Below are 21,826 nucleotides of genomic sequence, written 5' to 3'. Positions count from 1 at the left end.
CACACTGTTCGTCCATCGTTGCACGAGTTCCCCATTTCACTGCTGTCCCTGTGCCTGAAAGGACGTTGCCAAAGTGTACCGTTCACAGTTTCGTAGCCATGTAACACGCGCTATTTTGTTACTGCCGCTAGAAGTGGCTACAAAAGAAACGTCATTGCGTTTGAAACAACTATCTTGGCTGCGATACTATCGTTATCAGCTTATGGCCTGTTTTGTAGAGTCACACTTACCAACGGTGAGCGGCGGATATTCGTGCAACGATGGATTCGCCGTTGCCTGATATAGAGCCCCTGTACATGTGATCATATGGTCGCGAGATATTTTAAATTGCTCTTTATGAATGAATGACTTTGATTTTTAAGAAGGAGCTAAGTTATGTAATCAGAATGATCTTCTCGATGCAATTTTACGTTCTGGCAGAGCGACAGTTGAAGCTGAATCTTGTAAATCACCCTGAACATTATCTAGAATACATGTTTAGAACGAATATATATCCAGATCAAATTTTATATAACGGAACATTAATAGGTTTCTCTTGAGTTACAGTATATTTATGAACAAAATAAATTTTAAATACAGGCAATTGCAACCAAATAAAGAACACTTTTTTTAATGCTTAAAAGTAACGGTGAAGCATGCGTTCTTTCAGACTAAAACTTTACTGCCTGATTAAATACAGAACAACGATTTATCACCAGTTTTGATATTTAAAGTCTTTCAGAATAACTACTGATATAACTACAGAATAACTAACAATAAGATAATATTTAAGTATTATTTTTGACATGACAAGAGACAACCTTTCAAAATGACTTCCAACGTACCTCCAACGGCTAATACGATTTTTTTAAAGTAAAGCTCTTTAATAATAGATCTAAACATCTTTTGCGTAACATAGGGGCACTTTCCATACAAAAGCCCTATGATTTTTCGCATTGATCTTGGGATTCATGTCTTCGGTCATTTCGTGTCTTGATGCGAGTCTTATCAGAATTCTGCAGAAGCGATTACTGGTAGGTATGTGTTTATATGTTGCATTGGCTAAGTATTGCTAGTAACTGAGGATACCATGCTATCCGTAAGTGTTCTTCAGCTTTGGTCAAAACAAGTTAGCAGATTTTCAAACATTCTGCTTATTAGAAACGTGCTTGTGTTACCCTAAACCATTTGTATCTAGATTTCAATTCAATTCGAAAAGATAGTTACAGTAAAAACCGCATAAAAACTGTTCTAAAAGATCCTTGATTCTTTTGAAAGGAGGGGCAAAGAGGGATCAGAGTGCCCATTTCATCAAAGTGCCCTTGAAACTGGCCTATTGTTATAATGAGAGAGATTCATGTGAAATTCTAGTTTCAGTGCCTAATTCATAATGATAATTCTCAAATGATTCCTTATGCCAAAAGTTAGCCAATTTTCAAGATACCCACAGAAGATCGGAATAAAACGGCAGTTAGTAGAAGGAATTAGTAGAAGCTGGGAATTATATTACAAAGGCTCTTTTACTTAAGCCTGCCCCCTTGCCCCTTGGTCAGGGTGTCAGAGAAAACCTAGGTTCTTTAATGTGGGTTTCTACTGTAGCTAGAAGAATATACTCAGTAATTTTTTGAAATTGGAACCATACTAGTCAAGCAAGCAAATGGCAAATGAAAGATCAAATGAAAGAAAGACCTTCTTTTCGTGGCAGAAAAGTCTAGACAAATCCCTTGAAAGATGTAATCATGTGGTCAAATCATTAAAAATCATTAACAATTATAAAAACTCTCAAATCATTAAATTCCATTTTCGTATTGCTGTGTTGTGTATCGAAATTTGTGTGTGCAGTTTTTCTACTTCTAACCATTTTTACCACTAACCCCTTATTATATGTTCCAGTAATTGTGTTTTGCTCTCCTAGCAGTGTCAAAAGCTGGTCCTGTTATTGTATTGTGTGTAATGTTGCTTCGTTTGTTCAAGGATCTTTACAAACAGCCTCTTGCTGAAGAGAGTGACTTGTCTCGTTCTAATGATTCTAACAAGACTAACAGCTCACAAGAATCCCTGGAGGACATTGTATTGGGAAACATGCTTTCAACTAAGAAATATAAGACAGTGCCAACAGACACAGATAAAGAATATTTTTAGGCCTTACTTGATAATGACTGTAAAATGTGTTCTGATTTATTTCCATCGGTAAGTAGAAAATATGGGAGGGTTGGGGAAACTTTAAGATGTATAGAATTGTAGATATTTTCATATTTAATATATAGAAATTTTAGCTGAAAAGTTAGTCTAGAAAGTACAATGTGTATTGAAGCCTATCTAGTAGTACATGGTTGATGCTGAAGTTTAAAAAGCTGTTTTAGTGCTTGACGTTTGGTAGAATATCACACAAAAACACTCATAGATATGGGCTTTGACCGAAACGTCTGAAAAAAGAACGCCTGGAAGGGGGACATGAAGAATCTGAATAGGATATCATGTGTGCTGGATGTTATATTCGTAGGAGAGCGTTCCCTGACCCTAGACGACCTTTGGTTTATAAATGATGTCAAAAAACCTCTCGACGTGTATGACACGAGGCTAATCGTATTCCTGACGGATAACCAATTTTGCCACCCTGAGCACTTCTTCCCAGAATTGTCCCTAAACACTAGACCTCTGTAGTTTGGTTCTCTGTTAATAACTTTCTGAATCGAGCCAAAATAACAGTAACCAATAGCAAAGCTTTTATTGGCCATATCTCAACAGATTTTTGATACGATGTGACATATTTACGAATTTGCATATTCAGAAATATTTCATGGTATGTGGTCAAAGTTCAAAAATTCCAAAAAGTTTTATGACGTCAATCCTAATTAAGAACTCTAAATTGTTCTGTCCAATTCCTCTTGTTTACATGACCTGCAGTCGCTTAAACCTCTGCAAACTAAAATCACTCAAAACTAGTCGGTAATACCCCGAAGCCATTACTAACCAATCTTTATTACTAATGCTTTTACTAACTAACGTCAACCTAACTTATCTGCTGAAACGTGTAAAAGGCACAGATTTTCTTAACCAGAATTCAACGACTGTAAGACATACTATCGTGTGGTCTCAGTGCCAGCCCTAGGGTAAAATGCAGTAAAATACATAGTATAATTTATCATAGACATTTACTTTCACAACAATAGTATTTTTAATTTAGACAATACATTTGTATCATGCTGTTTTAAAGTAACATCGAAATTCTAACTGCAGTGGCAAGATGCATTCTATGCCAACATTAAATTTTCTGCGAGGAGGTACAACATCGTGAGCAGCTTTAATAATTATCTTTTTGGATAATCATTTTTGTTAGGATTTCGTTTAGACCGTTTTTATAGGAGAGCAAGAGGTGGTGTCTGCTTAATTAAATGTGATTAAGAAAATTGGTAAAGAATATTAAGATTCTGATAAAGAGATCAGGCACTGTCATTATATTAATTTATCTGCATATTTGCAAATTTGAACAAACTAGAACTGTTTGTAAAAATTAATAAAGATATCCTTTTTATAACCTTGCATCAGAGTGACTCCCACCCGCCCCCAACGTCCGTGGGTGTCAAATCCTCCCATTCTAATATAGGTGTCGAAAATCAGGAAGTTATTGCTCCACAATTGAATGTTTCACAGAACTAACAACTTTGCCAATTGATATTCAGATTTTCCCCATGCTGATATTAATCGTTTATATCCTCCCATTGACATTCTTATTCATTTTCTGTGTAGATATTAACCACGTTGTTATTTTTCGTTGAGTGTAGTTCATTTTTACGTTCGTCCCTATAATTCGTTTTTTCTTCTGTTGCCTACGTTTTCACCACTTTTCTACGTATAGTTAGTATACAAAGACTTATAATTAGTCTTTTTCTGCCAACCTAACTGTATCTCCGTTCCAACTGCCTTTTCCATGTGACATGTCTATATACAAACCAGTCTTGGCACATATTTTGCTAATCAATTTGCAGAGGTGAGATCATAATTGAACATCATAAAATCTCGCTATCGTTTGACCCAGAACCTGAATGCAATTGAGCTTTTTCATTGATATGTTTCTATATCTTCATTAATAACTTGAGACGTCGATGACTTCCGCCGCAATGATACTGGGACCATTTCCTCGAGATCTAACTTGAGACTTTTCCATTTATAGCTTGTGAGTGTTTTCATCGCATCTCAATATCTATAATTGCTACTCGATAATTTATGTATTTTTGTGGTCCCGTCGATTACTTCCGTATTTTGAATTTTTAGGACAACTTAAAAAGAACATGAAATAACCCAGAATGTGAGATTTTCAAAGGTACAGAAAGTGTAAGAAAAAAAATATATGAGACATCGAAGTTCCATTATTTGATGCCCCAATGAAAGCAAGTTACCATGTTTTATTCACATGCTGTAAATGAATTCTAATGTGAATTATATGCAGCCTGTAGGCAGTATTTCACAAAGGGGCTCGTTTCTTGTCTAAAAGGATGAGGTCACGGCACCAATTGTTTTCAAGGACCCAGACACACTTTGGCTATTCGTTCTTATGAGTTTCTCCAGTTTTTGCTTTACATGTTTTACACTGGTTCTAATCGAGTTCTGTTTTTCTCAAATTCAAAAGGATCCTGAGCTGGAAAAGCTGTCAAACTATTTGAAAATTGACGTCAACAACAATAGCAAAAGAGACAGATGAAAGTGACAGTGACCGATAGTGATCTGAGACAAACAAACTAAGGTATGCGTGGTGTAGGTTACAAGGACAAAGTTTTTATAGTTAGACTGATTAATTCGAACGATGTTCTTCTATCTTCCGTTCTTTATAGGGGACTGCTTAGGAACAGCAACAATTGGCATGTTATGAAGTTTATTTTTTTACGCTAGGTTTTTTAAGAAAATTTAGGTAGACTAACAAGATACCAATCGAAAGGGATTTCGAGAATACGGCAATTATGCTGGCCGTTTTTCACAAGATCTTTATTCAGTTTGCTAAAGTACGGGTTTACGTCACAAAACAGCAAAACTGACAAAGAACATTTACGACTTATATATACATTAACATAGTAGACAAGGGCCAGTGACTATTCAGAATGAGAAATTTACTGGCTATACAAAAATCTTAAAAACGATACGTTATCTGGCTTTTTGCTTATTGTACGATTTTCTGCACAGAGAGAGATTTTCATAGTTATTATTATTAATGAAACACTTCCCGAGAAAAATACTGTTGTAAATAGTGTGGATTATGAGTGTTAGAGATGTTTATATGCAATGCACAGAAAAGTTTTATGAAAAGATATTTTAATTTTTGAAGTTTTTAAAATTCTTTTACTAAATTTCTAGGGTGACTTATCGTTTTTTATCTTGTTTTACTAAGACTAAATTACGTTGATAATGCCAAGTCCAACAAAAATTTTAGAGTGACATTTTACGCGTTATATCCTATTTTTCACATATTGAATGTTTAATTCATCGCCTTTTTGCTTACGTATATCAAAAAGGTCTTAGATTCTTATAGAAATTTCCTTGGCATTAAACCTCTACTAATGCAATTCCTTTTTTTGAAGAATAACTTTTTACGGCAAGTTAGAGGTCTAGAAAGTAAATATATATCTGCAAATAGGAGGCACAAGCTGGACCATTGAGTTATTTCAATGTGCACTTCATTCTTACCATTTAATGTTGCTTTAGCATGACAAATATTTTTGTCGTTGTCGTTCTTTTCTATAGGGTTTAAAATATAGTATTATATATTATATTTGTACTTTCCACGGTAGATGCTTTGGCGTTTCCAATACCTTTAATACCCCTCATTTTGTTTTGTCCTTGATAGACATTCAGTTTGGTAAAGAAACTATTTACTATTCATCTTTTATAATTTAAATATATCTTTGTGGTCAGTCACAGTTTTCTGTGTATCTTTATCATTGTTCTCTTGGATTTCTTGCGTGAACAATCTCCTAATACGAATTACTTTTATGCGCTTCATTTCTTCAAGCAAGATAAAATAATAGAACTAAAATAATCTAACTAAAACTCCTCGATTTACCTCCTTTTTCGCATCCCGATTCTAGGTGAAACGGGCTCTGTTGTCCGAAACAAGACTACTTTTGACAAGAGCAAGCCTTGCCGAGGCGAATGGGCCGCTGCTCTTGCATTTTTAGCATGTTTTAGTACGTTCTCTAGCCACCTTTTCTTAGCCAACTTTCGTGTTTTGTATACCAATTTGTATGAACTACGCCAATTTTATCTTGCTTCAAGTGACTGCTCAATCCTTTATCCTGATAACATCAAGTGATTGCTTACACATCAATATTTCATGGCTACCATGGATTCAATTTGTCACCACACATTTTCACATTTACTCCGAAACACACAACAAAACAAGGTTCGTGACGGGAATCTTAAACCTACATCTTTTAAAAGGAATGGTACTTTAAAAAGCGAAGAAGGTTTTCTAAAGTTTTAGGCCAATTAAATAATTCATTGGTTACATCATCAAAACCATTCAACCAGGACCATGTGATCCAAAAGAACATGTCCACCCATCTGGTGTCCTGTTTTGTCAATCTTTGTGATATTCCCCTTTTAGCAAGGGTTGAAGATGGAGCAAATGTTTTCAGATATCAACACTTGCTGCTGTTTTATTTTTTTATACAAGGACTTAATTTTCATGACATTGGTTTCTTTGGCTAGATCTCTTTCTTCGCATTTGAGTTTGAGATGCTACTTCATCTTAACTTAGCATGTGAACCCTTATACTTCCGAAATGTGGAACCCATATGATCTAATGCAGAATTGTTCATCAGTTTTGCGAAGATGGAGTTTTTTAAGACAGGGACTAAGACAAAACACTACATTGGTGTTTTAAAAACTTTTCTCCTAACAATCTAATTTCAAACTGGAAGATGTACCCATAATAATTTAAAAAGTAATAAATAGAGACTAAGAAATATTTGCTTTACACAAAATACTATGGAAAATATGAATAAAAAAATTGACTGAAAATGCTATAAAATGTATAATATAGATCTTGGTGCTCCAAAACATTCTTAAAAAGTTTAGTGGGACAGGGTAACGATGCATCATTTGGTTGGTTTCTATTTAGATCAATTGAAATACATAAGTTAAATGCATTACGCTACTGCTAACCCAGTCCTACGTACACATTTCTCTGTTGTTGAGCCTCCATTCTTAAGATATTTCTTGGCGGTATTCTAAAGGTATATCTTGGTGGGGAAAACGTCAGTACCTTCAAAACACTGTAGATATCAGGCGTTTCAACCTAGGAATATTGAAAATGGGGAGATTTTTAATACATTCCTGTGAAGTATTCAAATTTGGTCATTCCGCAAAAATTAATACCAGACTAAATTTGTAAAAAATTTCTACAAAAATAATTAGGTGATAAACTCTCTTACATCTAAATTTATGATGAATTTCTTCACTTTATCTTACTATATTGAGTACAACAGTTGATTGAAACTATTTTTTAATAAGTATCAACTTTCTATAAAAATGTCAAAAGAAAATTGAGATGACAAAAACATTCGAATGCACCGGTTCTAAAGCTCAAGTTGTTCTTTGTTGTAACTCATACATGCAGATTTACACATTTGCGAGGCAATTCATCAGAAAAATTTATGTTGTAGTAAGGAGTCAGGCATATTTTTGTCTCTAATATTATAGTTGGTTTTTTCTTTTGTGGCATAATTTACGGGAAAAACTGTTTTAAATCATTTGATTTTCTGAGAAAGTATATATTTTTGGTTAGCATAATGGGGAGTTGTGTTTCTTCTATAAAAATCCCTAAACAAAATTTATCTTTTCTCACGGAAAAAATTCTGCTGATATTTCCCTCGTTCGTCTCTCAAACAAGATACATTTTACCAGTTATAGATTAAACGTCAGAAATGTAATGGATACGGTAAATACGGTGACAAACTTCACGTACACTCAGGTATATTCTCTTTATTTGCACAACATGTTTTTCGAAATTGAATTTTATAACAGATTTATACTGAAAGCGGGAGGTCAGATTTGAAATCGGGAGACTCCCGCCTAAATCGGGAGACTTCTGCCTAAATCGGGAGACTCTCGCCTAAATCGGGAAACTCCTGCCTAAATCGGGAGACTCCTAACCCAGCTTTTACGACTATAAGCAATCTTTGGAGCGGAAACACGAGCGTTCCATTGGAAGAGCGTCACCACTCAAGCTCGACAGGATATGTTCCGGTAAGACATGCAGTGCAGTGTCCAACATTTTGTTCCTTTCCTCCTTTGATGCCTTGTTGAATGGCCTTTTTCAACCCATCAGTACTTAAATAAACCAGACTTGTCGCCCCAAGATGCTTTGCAAGTTCCTCTGCGTTCATCCGGTTAGCAATTAGTTCAGATTTTGTTGGTATGTTTATGCCCATAAAGCAGGGATGCTTTACTGGTGGAGAGGCTATTCTTACATGAACCTGTAACGATTAAAAACAATGTTTTACGGAATAGCACAAGGCTAGAAAGGACTGAAAAGCAGTTAATTTGTATACTGTCAACAATAAATTGATAATTACTCCATTTTATTTTCATCTTAAGGGTTGCTCGTTCTAATCTGCATCTAACTTTTTACGATGTTCGAAATCGGCTATTGTCAGGTGTTAAGTAACCGCTTGCCCTCCTTCATGCTGTTTATTTTGACTCCGCTAGTTCACTATTTTTCTGTTTTTCAGTTGTAACAACATTTCAAGTGTCATCTGATAAAATACTTGGGGGTCATTATTTAAAGAAAACGACGCGGCGTTTTTTAGGACAGCTCTCTTTTAAAAACTAGTAATGTGGATGTCTTTGCTCTTGTTTTATTCATAAAAATCATTTCTTTTCGCTTGCACAGTTGTTTGAAGCTTTGTGGCTAATCTATACCCCGTTTTAATATTATTTTAGAATACACGGAAGTAAATAGTTAGGAGTTTTTGCTGTAATGAACTACCCTTCTAAATCAATCTTCAAAGCAGTTTTGGAGTGTTGAAACAATCTCTTGGGGGTAGCTGAATCAATAGAAATAGAGTTTTCTGTACCTCTTTGGCTCCTGACTCCATAAGCAGTTGAATAATTGGCCCCATTGTATTGCCCCTCACTATAGAATCATCTAGAAGGACAACTCGTTTGTCCTTAAAGTTCTGCGTAAGCGGGCCGAACTTTGTTGTCACCCCCAGCTTTCGAAGATGGTTGCTTGGTTGAATAAAAGTGCGACCTACATAGCGATTTTTGACAAAAACCTGTGAATATGGTATCCCTGACTGTTCTGAATAGCCAAATGCTGCTGGCGTTGCAGACTCAGGAACTGTGCTTACAATGTCCGCATCAACTGGAGCCTCTATAGCTAACCGTCGACCACAGTTTTTCCTTGCTTCATAAACAAGCTGATTTTCAAAAACTGTATCTGCTCGTGCAAAATAAACATACTCAAATATGCAAAATGCAGGTAATGAGTCTTCATGTTGTCTTTGGACAATACCTAAAGATTCTATACCATTTTCTGAGAGTTTGATAATTTCTCCTGGCTTAACATCACGAACAAGTTTAGCTCTAATGGAATGAAAAGCACAGGATTCTGATGAAAGGATGTATATTGATGACTCTGTTATTTTCTTTTTGCCATTTTCGGTTTCATTTGGCACTGAAAGATCTAGCTTTCCAATGCAGAGAGGACGGTTACCATATGGGTCACGGACACCATAAAGACCATCGTTCGTCAAGATGACAATTGAATACGAGCATTTCGCTACTGTCATCAAGTGCTTGATCCTTTCTCCCCATTGTGGTCCACTAGGTTCACCACAAGGTGGCTCACTGACCATTAGTTGTGTAATAAGTTCGCTGTCTGAATCAGTTGACAAGCCAACACCGTGCCTAAGGATTCTTTTTCTCAATGATTGTGCATTGACAAGTTCACCATTATGTGCAACAGCTATTTTACCATGGATTGTATTGACAACAAACGGCTGACAATTGACAATTTCTGATTTACCAGCTGTGGAATACCTGTTGTGTCCTATTGCCATATGGCCAGCAAGATGCTTCATTGACTCTGGTCCATAAACATTTGCAACAAGTCCCATCCCTTTCTTTACAAACATCTCATTACCATTTGATGTCACCATACCAGTACTTTCCTGTCCCCTAGAACATTTAATAGCATTTTAATGTTGGTATTCATTAATGAAATAAGAAACCATTTTTCTACTTGAAAAACAAGCTTAAGAGAAATAGAAGGAATCATTGGACTTGACAAATACCTCAAAGTATTTTTCACACCAAAGGTCTTAGCAAAAAGTGCAACGATTTGAAAATTAACTTTATCTTTCTTAGAACAACCTTTGTGTAGGATTATTGAGTTTTTGGATCTATATCACTGAAAGCTTTTAAAACACTGCCTTCTGAAAATCACAACATTACCTAATGTTTGGTGCACAAAGACTCATTCCCATTTGGCAGAAGACGTTTTTATGAATATTCAGCTTTCTGAAAAAGTCAATGAAATGTACTATCCTTTCAACTAAGAGCACGGTTTCTTTATACGGAAAATTAAAGGTTAGGAACAATTGAAAATGGGTGCAACTGCCCTTTTCTAACAGGACTTGCTTGTGTTTATGGCTATTCCTGCTATACAAAGGAGAATGAAGTGCCTTGCTTTAGTGAAAGAAAAGGTTAAACTCCCATGATAACAGAATACATTATAAAGCAAATAGAAAATGCAAACACCAATTATATCTTTGCTGAAAATGTTCTGAATGAGCCTTCTATTTGTCTTATCACTGCGGGAAACAACTTCGCAGAAAAGTTATCACCCCTAGTTTCACCCCACACCTCGGCACGAAAGTGAGGCCACTGGTATTGGATAGGTTATCATTAGAAGGCAACACAAAATTAAGGGTCTGTCCAGAAATGAAAAGTTCAAAGTTGAAAAAGGCCAAATTTTCAGCTCAGGCCAAATCTATTTTCTCAGGCCAAACAACTCAACATTCCAATGCTATTTATCATCATGACAACATATTTTGTACAATAACCTTTTTCTAGAAAACTATCTAGTGTATTTCCATGCATGATTGTCAAAGGAATTGTATGGGGACTTGTACTTTAATCTACAATTCTTTGTAATTCCATTGTGTTTCTTTGGCAAATTCCTTTGCTTTGCATTGACTGTTGTTGATTTGGACAAGATAAATATTGTTGATTTTTTTGTAATAAATCACAGTCTGAACTCAGCAATTTATTGGAAGTTCCCCCTAAAGAGGTAGCAACTAGTCCCCCAGACTTCTTTTCCTTTGTTATAACTGGGCAGTGATGATGAGGCTCTTTACAAGTTTTTAATAATATCCCAGTTATTTTTGTGACTCTACAATTCTTTTTACTTGAATTATTGGTATATATAGAATACGTTAGATATATTCAACACTTCCTCCCAGGTTCAAATCAGGGCAGTGTATGCGAGAGGTTTGTGACATCCCAATCATTTGATATCTGACTTGCTATAATTGTGAAAAGTTGGTCCTTTCTAGGGCTCTGGGACCAGGTGAAAGCATCATAGGCCAGAGAGAATGCTCCACTGACAAGCGTAAAAATTGCCCAGACAAATTTTTGGAAAGAATCAGTCCCAAAAATTTGTGGAGCTTTCCTGTTACTTTTCCTACAAATCAGTGCAAAACATGGAGATATTGCGCAGAACAACTCCCTTGTGCAGAAATTGTGCAGAAATTGTTCAAAAGAAAATGGATTCCACATTTTACAACAACTTGAGTTTTTTTGCATTTCTGTAAATACATATACTCTTTAAAAATAGAGCAAAAATATTTGCTGTCCCTGTGTAAAGGACTATGCACCTGGAAGTAGTAGTCAAAAGGGCAGCCCTCAATATTCTCCCATCAATCAACCATGCCACACTTTGATGGTGATCCACTCCTTCTGGGAGTTACAATGTGCAGAAGTTTGGGTTTACCACAGACACAAAAGTTATTGATTGTGCAGGATGAAATGGAAGCTTGATCAGATGACTTTTTATACAAAATTTTACTGTGTAAGTAAACCTTAACTATGTCAGTTTTACAGAGATTTTTGCTGCACACTGATTTTTTTATTGATTGATCTTCAACACTAAAAAGGTAAGATTAAATTAGTCAGTATAACTGGAACATTTGTACACTTTCATAATTCTACCTCAAGGAGACCTTATTTTAGTATTTTTGAATTATCGGTGCAATTATCTGATAAATTAAAACCAAAATATATTTTGGGATATGCAGTAAATTCATGAGAGCAGTGCATTTAAATAGATTGGCTACAAAGTAGCTGTTTCTTTCTCAATTCTGAAATTGCTCTGGTATTTTTTGTACATGAAAAGGAAATTAAACAAAAACAAAAAAGTGGGCAAGGTCAAAGTAGGAAGCTTGTTACACATTTCAATAAACAAACATGAAAAAATTTCCATCATGCTCATTTTGAATTTTTGCATATTTGTAGAAAAAAATTCAGATTTTTTGTACAATATTGCCTTCAGTGCTGGAAAATTTGTTAACATATAGAAACAAGAATAAGTGCTTTTGAAGCCTTAGCTAATGATATAAATGCACCCTAAGTAGATAATTTATCTATTCAGCCCAGTAAAAATGAAGTAGAAGAAGTTGAAACTCAAGGTTTGTTTTTCATACATTCTTATATTATCTTTATAGGTTACAGAACGACAAGGCTTATGTAGGAAGGCAATCACTTCATACATTTTTGTTTTGAGTATCTTCTTAGATAAGTTTTGAAGAGTCCTTTCATTTCCTAAGCAAGTTGGTCTGACCTTCCTGACAAATCGCAAACTTCCCCCCCCCCTCCCTTGGGTTATTATTTGATTTGCGCCATCTTCCATTTGTGTGATGGTGCCTCAGGAAACAGATTCTGTGTATCAAAGACAGACTACAGCTGACAGATACAAGAGCCTGGGGTTTGAGTCCAGGACACAAGAAAAATGGGGTGCAGGGAACCACCCAAGTTGCTTTTTGATAGGCAAGGGGGAAGAGTGCCCTTTTCAATAAAATGCCGTTGAAATCGGCCAATTTTGTAATAATCAGATATATTCATTTGAAATTCTGAACTTCTTAAAAATTGTTCAAGATACCTACAGAAGATCGAAATAAAATGACAGTAACGTAGGAATTTTTAGAAGCTTTGAATTATCTTTCAAATGCCCTTTTACTCAAGCCTGCCCCCCCTTGCCGCTTTGTCGTTCCGGCGTCCCTGGTTTGAGTACCTAACATGCATGACCAAACTTTCACTTGGAGAGTCGCCAGCTCCCTCAAATTCCAAGCGTAAGAATCACGAGGTGTGGGCATATCATGAGGAATGATAAGGTCACTGCTCTATAAGTTCAGCTTCTCAGTGTCCTAAAAACGTATATAGTAACAAATACATAGGTATAAAACACAGGTTTTTCTCTCTCCACTTTAGCAGAGCTCTGCTTTTAGGGACTTACCTATGCTGCAAAGCCATTAGGCCGAGATACATGAGATTCGTCAAACTGAAATTGGCAACTGCCTCAGGAGATGCTACACAACCAAAAACAGCACATGAATCTCTCAGTACGTCATCTTCCTCCATCTTTGACCGATTTCTAGCAATAGCTTTTCGTTGTTCACTCTAACTGCTCTTCATCAACCATGACCCGGCACGTGAGAAACTGAAGAAGAAAATCCCGGTTATGCACAGGGAAACAGGACATCAGAAAACCTCCAAGTTTTTCTTTGACATGAGTAATGAGACTTTCTTTTTTATCTCATTCTTTGGTCATTTAAATCATTTAAACTTTTACGACAAAAAGTACCACCGGAAAATATCTTCCATCCATTCACTAGAAAAAAAGCGCTAAGAAATGGTTCACTGAAGAAATGGTTCAATTCCGTAAGAAATCATGTTCAGTCTTTCTAGAAAACATTTTTTCTAAACTAAAAGCTTTATGAAAACCCTGTTGATATCATCATAAAGTAATTTGTACCAAAAACCTTTCACGAAGTAAGTAGCAGGGTACTGGTCTAGAACACCCTGTCATAACAGGCTTCTCAAGGAAAGTTACTCGTGTATGGGATGTAACTAGGTGTGGCTTGAATTAGATATTTTAAACATATGTTCACTAAATTGTTAACACGTTTCTGGATTTTATGGTTTTGAACTTTGTGCATTGATTTCTTTTCTGGCCTTCGTATATCATAAAGGAAAAAGAGAGCTTCCCGCCAAAGCGAGGGCTTTCTAATCCTTTTCCAAGAAAAACAAAACATGTGGTGGCACGCACGGAAGGTTACACTGCATTCTGGGTAATTGATTTCCTTCACGCGTGTCTACCATACCACGCGGTCTTGTTGGCAAGGGTCCAAATAAGACGATTCTGACACGATGGCGAGCTCTGAAGGTATGATTTGTTTAAAATTACTTTATTTTGAAATTTTCTTCAATTTAACGCTTATCACTCAATTTAAAAAAATGCAGAATTCGTCTACGCAGTTAAGTTCCGCTAGGCCTTTACTCGTTATGGTGCTTTTTGCCTCGATTGATCTTTAGGCCCAAGGGCCTTTTTTCAGTTCAGGACTTTTTGTCCTAAGCTTTTAAGTTGTAACAGAACTGTTCTCCGATTTTCTGCAAGGATAATTATTTGCCTTGGAACTTTCATTTATAAAACTAGCATTTTGATTAAAAGATGATGTAACTCGCAGGGGCTGTAGGTTAGAAATTTTTTTGAAAATGTTACTCTAACCCCGGGGGGGGGGGGCTACTTAGTATATTTTGCTGACAGGATGTGCACGTCTTGCCGGGTATCATTTTCGGCAATTTATTCTAAGGCCGGGTATCTGTTCAAAGGATATAATCTAAAGCCGGTTGCCTGATTTTCGTATTTTTTCTATTCAAAAATAACAGCAAAGAGGTTTCCCGCCTATTGTTTTTGTGGTGTTCTGGCAACCATGGCAACTGGCACCAAAGCTTTTGTTTTCCTTTGTTCTTTTTTCCAGAAATTCTAAAGCCAGGTGTCATTTTTAGCTGGTTCACCAAAACAATCTTAGGAGTGCACACCCCCGTCGTTTTGGTATCCAAGTCCTAATTATATCTATTTTTATTTTAACTGATTTCTTCTCTAAATCAGACTATTTATAAATAACAAGTGAATATAAGCAAGTATTTTCTAAAAGGACAATTTTGTGGTGTTCTAAAGGGCGTGTCCTTAAAAGGTTGCACAGTGTCTGGTGACTCTTTGATGGGAGCAGGGCCACTGAGAGGCTTGGAAGGCCTGGGGTAAAACGGGAAGGCAAGGCCCCTTGTGTGCAGAAACATTCAGATTAGCCTAAAATGCATACACATAATTTTTTGTAAGGAACTAAGGTCCAGTGCTGGTAGGCATTTTTTTAAATTTTCCGTTCATTTTGCTATCAAAAGTTTCTTACATGTTAAATTTCTTAGGTAATGAATTTTTTAAACATGCTTTCAAGGTAAAGTAAATAGTTAACTCACATTCAGAGATAAACTAACAAAGTGATCAAGGGATTTTGTTTTCCTAGAATTACTAACTCTGTTGAGGTCTGTAAACAGTTAGGCTCAATGAACTTCATCAATGTAAAATTGAAGTCAAAACAAATTTTTAAATGGGAACTTCTTGAGTGTGCAATTTACTGAGAATGAATACAAACTGCATGTCAAGTGTAGTGTTGCAATATACAGTGATGTTAAATGTCAAGACTGTTTCGAGTGTCAACTTGGGAATTTACAACTGCCAATTATAAATGTTTCTTAGCTTTTTTTTATTTGGGTAGGGTTGTTTCTTAACTTCCGAAAAATGTCAGGTATTAAAATCACATGTTACTCAGATATGGCCTTCCTTGCCCTCTGTTTTTTGTGGCCCTTAGATCTTGCGAGAACCATGCACCAGCTTTAGATGATCTCCTTACAATTAAGATGAGCTGGTGCATGATAGTGCGAGAATCATGCACCAGCTCATCTTAATTGTAAGGAGACATGCTCAACCCATTTCGTAAGCAATTTTTTCCTGAATTTTAATGATGAGTTGTTATGAAATAATGGGTGTGATTTTTTATACTTTTCTGAATCAAGACAGCTATGACAAAAGTCTGCAAGAAAATAAAATATCAGAAGCACTGTGTTTGCATCAACAGTGATATTTGATGTGAGCCATTTTTTTCAAAATGGAAACCTGAATTTGGCATTTCCTTTCATTTACCAATGGAACAGTGTTTAGATCCAGGCAATTAGCCATGACATAATCTGGTGATATATGAGAATTAAGGATCATCAGGGAAATTTGTATTTTGTGAATATGTTTTGTTAACTTCCATTTTAATACAAGATTAGCTAATATTAATAAGTTTATAAATCATTATTCTTATTGTCTTCAATTTTAGAACTTAAACTTGGTAAAGTTGTCATAGAGGGAAAGACAAAAGTAGTTTATGAGCTGCCTGAATATACCACTAAGAGTTGTGTACTGTTGCAGTCCAAGGACAAGATCTCTTGTGGGGATGGAGCTCGTATGGATAAAATGGAAGGCAAGGCTGCTTTGAGTACTTCAACCACAAGTGCCATCTTTGAGTACCTCAATGCAGTTGGTGTTAAAACACATTTCATAAAACGCCACACTGATACATCATTTATAAGCAAGCATTGTGAGATGATACCACTTGAGGTTGTTTGCAGAAGAATTGCTACTGGCTCATTTCTAAAAAGAAATCCTGGTGTAAAAGAGGGATTTAGGTTTTCACCTCCTCTTCTCGAGACCTTCTTCAAAGATGATGCAAATCATGATCCACAATGGTCCAGAGAGCAGTGCCTTGAAGCTAGTTTGACACATGGAGGAGTAACAATTGGAAGACATGAACTTGACCATATGGGTGACAGTGCCAAAGCAATTTTTGAGATACTTGAAAAGGCTTGGAATAGCAGAAATTGTGCCCTCGTTGATATGAAAATTGAATTTGGTGTCGATGTTGAAACAAAGGAAATAATTGTTGCTGATGTCATCGATAATGATTCTTGGCGACTGTGGCAGGCAGGAGACAAAAGGCTCATGAGGGACAAGCAGGTGTACCGCAACTTAAAAGAGGTTACAACAGAGGCAATGGCAGAAATAAAGAAGAACTACCAATGGGTAAGCGACCAAGCCCAACAGTTGATTACTAGGCCATTTGCAAGAGTTGTGATCATGATGGGGTCAGCAAGTGATTTAGAACATGGGAAGAAGATTGAGAAGCACTTACAGTGTTTTGGCATACCTGCAGAGATCCGTGTCAGTTCAGCTCATAAAGGTACAGAAGAGACTCTCAGGATCTTGAGGTGGTATGAAGGTCATCAAATCCCAACAGTCTTTATAGCAATTGCAGGTCGAAGCAATGGCCTAGGCCCTGTCCTTTCTGGTAATACTGCCTACCCTGTCATCAATTGCCCACCAATCAAAGCAGACTGGGGAGCACATGATGTATGGTCATCCTTACGTCTCCCTTCTGGTCTTGGATGCACAACCATTTTGGATACAGAAGGAGCTGCTCTTGCTGCTGCACAGATTCTTGGCATGGAAAACCACATGATTTGGTGTAGGATGAGAGCCAAGCGTTTGAATAATGCTTTGAAACTGATGGAAGCTGACAGCAAACTGCTTTTCCAAAGCCAATAAACGGATAAAACTATAGTTGGTAAAAAATGATTACACGCACTTTTCTAATTTCAGTTCTAATTGTCTTTTTTTTATTTATATGTAGAATTTTGTAATGAGCTATGAATTAATAATGAAAATGTCCAGCTTCAAATGTGTTCAGGTTCTGTAAGTTATGTTTGTTTTGTCTACCAGCCTTTTTGTGATTCAAGAAGAATGAATTTAAAAAGGCACCTTTTTGCTGCTTTATAAACAGTCATTAATGAAAAAGAAAACTTTGTATTTTTCTTACTATTTTATTTGTCACTAGGCTATCATTGGATAAGAATCAAGTAGAAAAATATAAGATGTTGATTGATTAGATGCAGGGTAAATGAAGAATGCTTAGATTTAAAAGCTGCATAATGTCAACAGCTTAGTTGCACTTTAGAAACCATGTGCCTCGATCTTTGTTGCAACTTTCTGACTAAAAGGCCTTATTCAAGGTAAGTTAGTAGAACACCATTCCTAAACACCACTATTTTAACAAAGACAGAGTTTCTGTTTATATACCTTGTCCATTTTGGACTCTTGACCCCTTTGTAAACTAATGTGAGCCTTAAAAGACACCCAAAAGCAAAATGCAGAAAGTGAAAACACTCACAATGACAAATACCAAACAATAAAACAACAAAATAAAGCTGGCTTAACTGTGTCAGTGAGAATTCTTGCAGTTGAAAACATTGTAAAAAGTATGTAAATTCTCTTGCTTTTTTGACGAAACTTCAGCGGGACACAATTAGCATTGCGGGAGAAGTAACTAGAGTGAGTAAGGAATGTTTCCGATGAATTGGCAACCGCTGAGCAATCTGATTCGTCTGCACATGAGAGTCGCACTGTCATAAGCTTCTGCAAAGAGAAACTTTCGTGCAATTTGAAACGAATTAAGTCTTGAATACATATAACCAGTGCTGCCAACCATTTCAATAACGTAGTGTTTGCAATAAGCACGAAAAGGAAATTGGTGGAATAAACGTTGAAAGATTGCAGGATTGTTTTTTAAAGACAATAGAAACTTGAGTAACAAACTGAGTTTTTCCCTTCATAATAAGAACTCAAACCATTCTTATCGAGGCTTTAACTACGAAGTATTTTTCATTTTTCAAATTTAAGAGGGCATGAGACATTTTCTAGACTTCGATTCAAATCTTATGAAGATCTCTACTTGTTTACCTTATTACATAAAAATACCGCGATACATAGATTAACGCGAATTGAAAAATTCCTTAATTAACGCGAATCGAAAAACATCCGCGTCAATTAAACCCACGTTAATTTCATGACTGCGTAAATTTCTCATCCCTTATTAAATTACTAGCGTTAAAATAAGCCTTTTAATCGTTCATTTCATCCCACTTTAATTTTTAATGTCGCTTTTTAAAATTACAAAAAATTGCCAAGTTTTTTGTCTTTTCCCAAGTTTTTAAAAAAACATCTTTTCCTAGTTTGAGCAAGGTACAAGAGAAACTTTAAATCCACTTACCATTAACGCGAATTTTCGTGTAAAAAGGTACTTATAGATCTATGCATGTATTTATGTTTCCCTTTTTGTTAGGACAAAAATGACACATCTTAATGATACAAACATTCAATTTGTAGAAGCGTGCCACCAATGGGTTCTTACCATTAACTTGAACGGAAATTTTAGTCAAAATTGTACATATGATAAGAATCTTTGAGGGCAAAAATCCATGTGTGGATTATAACCGTGCTAAAAATATAAACAATATATTATTACGATTCTCCTCCGCCCCCGACGACCAGGGCCGCGGACAGGATTTATAGGCCCCGTGTCAAAACGAAAGATAGAAAGCAAGTGGTCCGAGGAAAATTTTTGAGACGATGGTTGCTAAAATTGCGGCTATTTTGGTTGCTGAAATTGCGATGGTGGCTATAACTTCTTTGGTAATTTAAAGGGGGCCTATTATAGGGGGGGGGGGGCAAAACCGTGCAAAAATCAACCAAATGCCGCAATCCGCAATGAAATTAAGCGCGAAGACGCGGCCGCGATAGCAAAAGAGCGCCTATTTGGGAAAATTGAAATATGAAATAATTAAAGTTTTCGGAGAGAAAATATAACTATTTAAATGTTTTGGTTTTGAAATATGAAATAACTTTGGTTCCCAGTATGAAATATGAAATAACAAAATAACTGAATACATCTTTTAATGTTGTGTTAGAATTAGCTATTTGATAACAGCATTGACTCAAGTGACTTTTGATATGTAGAGCTGTTAAGATACCATATTACGCCTGGGTTGCTCTTTTAAAATTCTCAAACTTTTTTGAGGCATCTTCTCAAAGGAGGCGCCCGCAAAAGAAGAGGCGGCCTTTCATACTTCACGATTAGTAAAAATGCCAATAGCATGGAATCTACCGCAAATAGTTTTGGCTTATATTATCTCAACAAAATAGACGGGAACATCAAATGGCATCATAAAAATGTTTTTATCTACATTAATTGTTCCACATCTTTATACTATGAATTCTTTCTAAGAACACTAAACAACAGTTTTTTAAACCATTTAAGTTGCAAAATTAATTTGCTGATAAAATCTTTCCTCTAATTCTTCAAAACTTTGAACAGATATTGTTCATTTTTCATTTTTTTTATCCAAGGCTAGACATATTCTATTCTAAACAAATATTCTAAACAGATTAGACGAAGCACGCAACACACCAATTCAACTTACAGCCTCATTTCTGCATTGAATCTACATAACACGCACAAACAATATGAAAAAATTGTATCCAGCCAATAATGACGATAAAGCCAAATCTGAACATAAAAAGGTCGTACATTATGAAGTTTGTCGAATTGGTGTATACTTGAGAGAAGCAAGTAGCCGATCTCTCATAATTTTAAAAAAATTTGTTTCTGACCATACTTTTTAATTCAATATGGCGCCAATAAACAATGCTAAAAACTGATAGATATTATGTTTTTGATGCAAGACGAAGTAACTATATTAGATCAAACTATAAGGAAAAATTATGAAAAGCCACGTGAAGGCAACCGTAAAGAGAATTCGGCCCACTACAGCTCCTGCTTTTTCACACTCGATGAGTACCCCTTGAAAAGACACCTAAAATATCTACTCTTTAGAAACATGTAGTCAATCTCTAGTATTTATAACGATTTTTTCTTAAGAACATCGAATGAGTGGATTTTGCTTAGTTTTGGCTTTGCATGAACTTTATTTTAGCATTTTTTCTTGCTATCTTATGCATCCAAGACTGCAAGTGACTAGAAATAACAGTATGACTGTAGTATGAAGAATTGATTAAACAACTGAATTTACTGGTTATTAGGGCTCTTGGCGGTTAGTAGAGCCAAAGAAGATATCCTAAAATATCCTCAAAGTTAAAAAAGTTCAGTTCTATCTGTGAACAAGCATAAGCATTTGAATTTGCAACGCTTATTTCCCAATCTTTTCATTGCATTAAGTTTGTTTCTGACTTTGCCTTCTAGTGTTGAATCAGGCGAAATATCGTCCAATAAGCTCAAATTCATTAAGTATTATCTTCGCTTTAACATTGACCAAAATAGGCTTAGCTCACTGGTTTCAATGTCCATGGAAAATGAAATTGCCGAAAAACTTGACTATAGCTCCATAATTAACCTTTTTACAGATGCAAAGTCTTGAAAATTGTTTTGTTAACTATCTAGACAATTACCAAACGCTACTAGCTCTGTTAAAGTTACATAAATGAGGTTAATACTATTGCTGCTTCTACCTTATTTTATTTTAAAGGCTTTATTTTTATTTTATTTTATTTGCGACTATTGTTTCTATCATTGAAAGGTTTTGATAGTGGAGAAGCTGAATTGCTACTTATCAACTTTTGACCAAGTTATTATCTGTGGGCCCATAAAGTCATGGGCCCCCGGGTCAGTGACCCCCCCTGACCCCCCTTTCTCCTCAGCACTGCCGACGACCAACTAGACTTGGTTAGAAAATTTTACGGTATGTCATCAGTGACAAACTTGCCCTTTTCTCTTCCCAACTCAGGCTGCGTTTACACGATGCCAATTGCTTTTCAGGTGCCCATGGTAATAAACGGCAGTGCTTTATGTGGCTTTTTTTGAAGTAGTCAGAAAATATCCTCAGTTTTTTTGAAAACTCC

At 35.9% G+C, this 21,826-nt stretch overlaps 3 protein-coding genes across 6 annotated transcripts in view; 2 read left to right on the top strand and 1 right to left on the bottom strand.

The window, feature by feature from the left end:
* LOC135686370 (serine/threonine-protein kinase DCLK1) overlaps positions 1 to 8,005 on the top strand; it is a 36,420-nt gene extending 28,415 nt beyond the window's left edge. For 2 of the 4 annotated variants that reach the window (XM_089108780.1, XM_089108778.1), the window contains one exon: positions 4,610 to 8,005. In XM_089108780.1, the coding sequence (XP_088964906.1) occupies positions 4,610 to 4,681 (72 nt within the window). In that variant the 3' untranslated portion in view covers positions 4,682 to 8,005. The other 2 variants (XM_065202585.2, XM_089108779.1) reach the window with 2 other exon arrangements.
* On the bottom strand, positions 6,845 to 13,721 carry LOC135686372 (amidophosphoribosyltransferase). Its single transcript, XM_065202586.2, has 3 exons — positions 13,490 to 13,721; positions 9,051 to 10,155; positions 6,845 to 8,450 (listed from the first exon to the last, which is right to left on the bottom strand). Exons 1-3 carry the CDS (start codon positions 13,612 to 13,614, stop codon positions 8,190 to 8,192), a joined length of 1,491 nt encoding a protein of 496 aa, XP_065058658.2. The 5' UTR covers positions 13,615 to 13,721; the 3' UTR covers positions 6,845 to 8,189.
* A 542-nt stretch (positions 13,722 to 14,263) lies between these two features.
* Positions 14,264 to 17,817, top strand: LOC135686374 (multifunctional protein ADE2). The gene is made up of 2 exons (XM_065202591.2): positions 14,264 to 14,419; positions 16,416 to 17,817. Exons 1-2 carry the CDS (start codon positions 14,404 to 14,406, stop codon positions 17,678 to 17,680), a joined length of 1,281 nt encoding a protein of 426 aa, XP_065058663.2. The 5' UTR covers positions 14,264 to 14,403; the 3' UTR covers positions 17,681 to 17,817.
* The last annotated feature ends 4,009 nt before the right edge of the window (positions 17,818 to 21,826 follow it).

Source organism: Rhopilema esculentum, chromosome 6 (genome assembly GCF_057945365.1).
Source record: "Rhopilema esculentum isolate cy_ngs chromosome 6, ASM5794536v1, whole genome shotgun sequence".
NCBI lineage: Eukaryota > Metazoa > Cnidaria > Scyphozoa > Rhizostomeae > Rhizostomatidae > Rhopilema > Rhopilema esculentum.
Note: the sequence above shows the minus strand (reverse complement) of the source record. Positions and strands in the feature narration are given on the sequence as shown.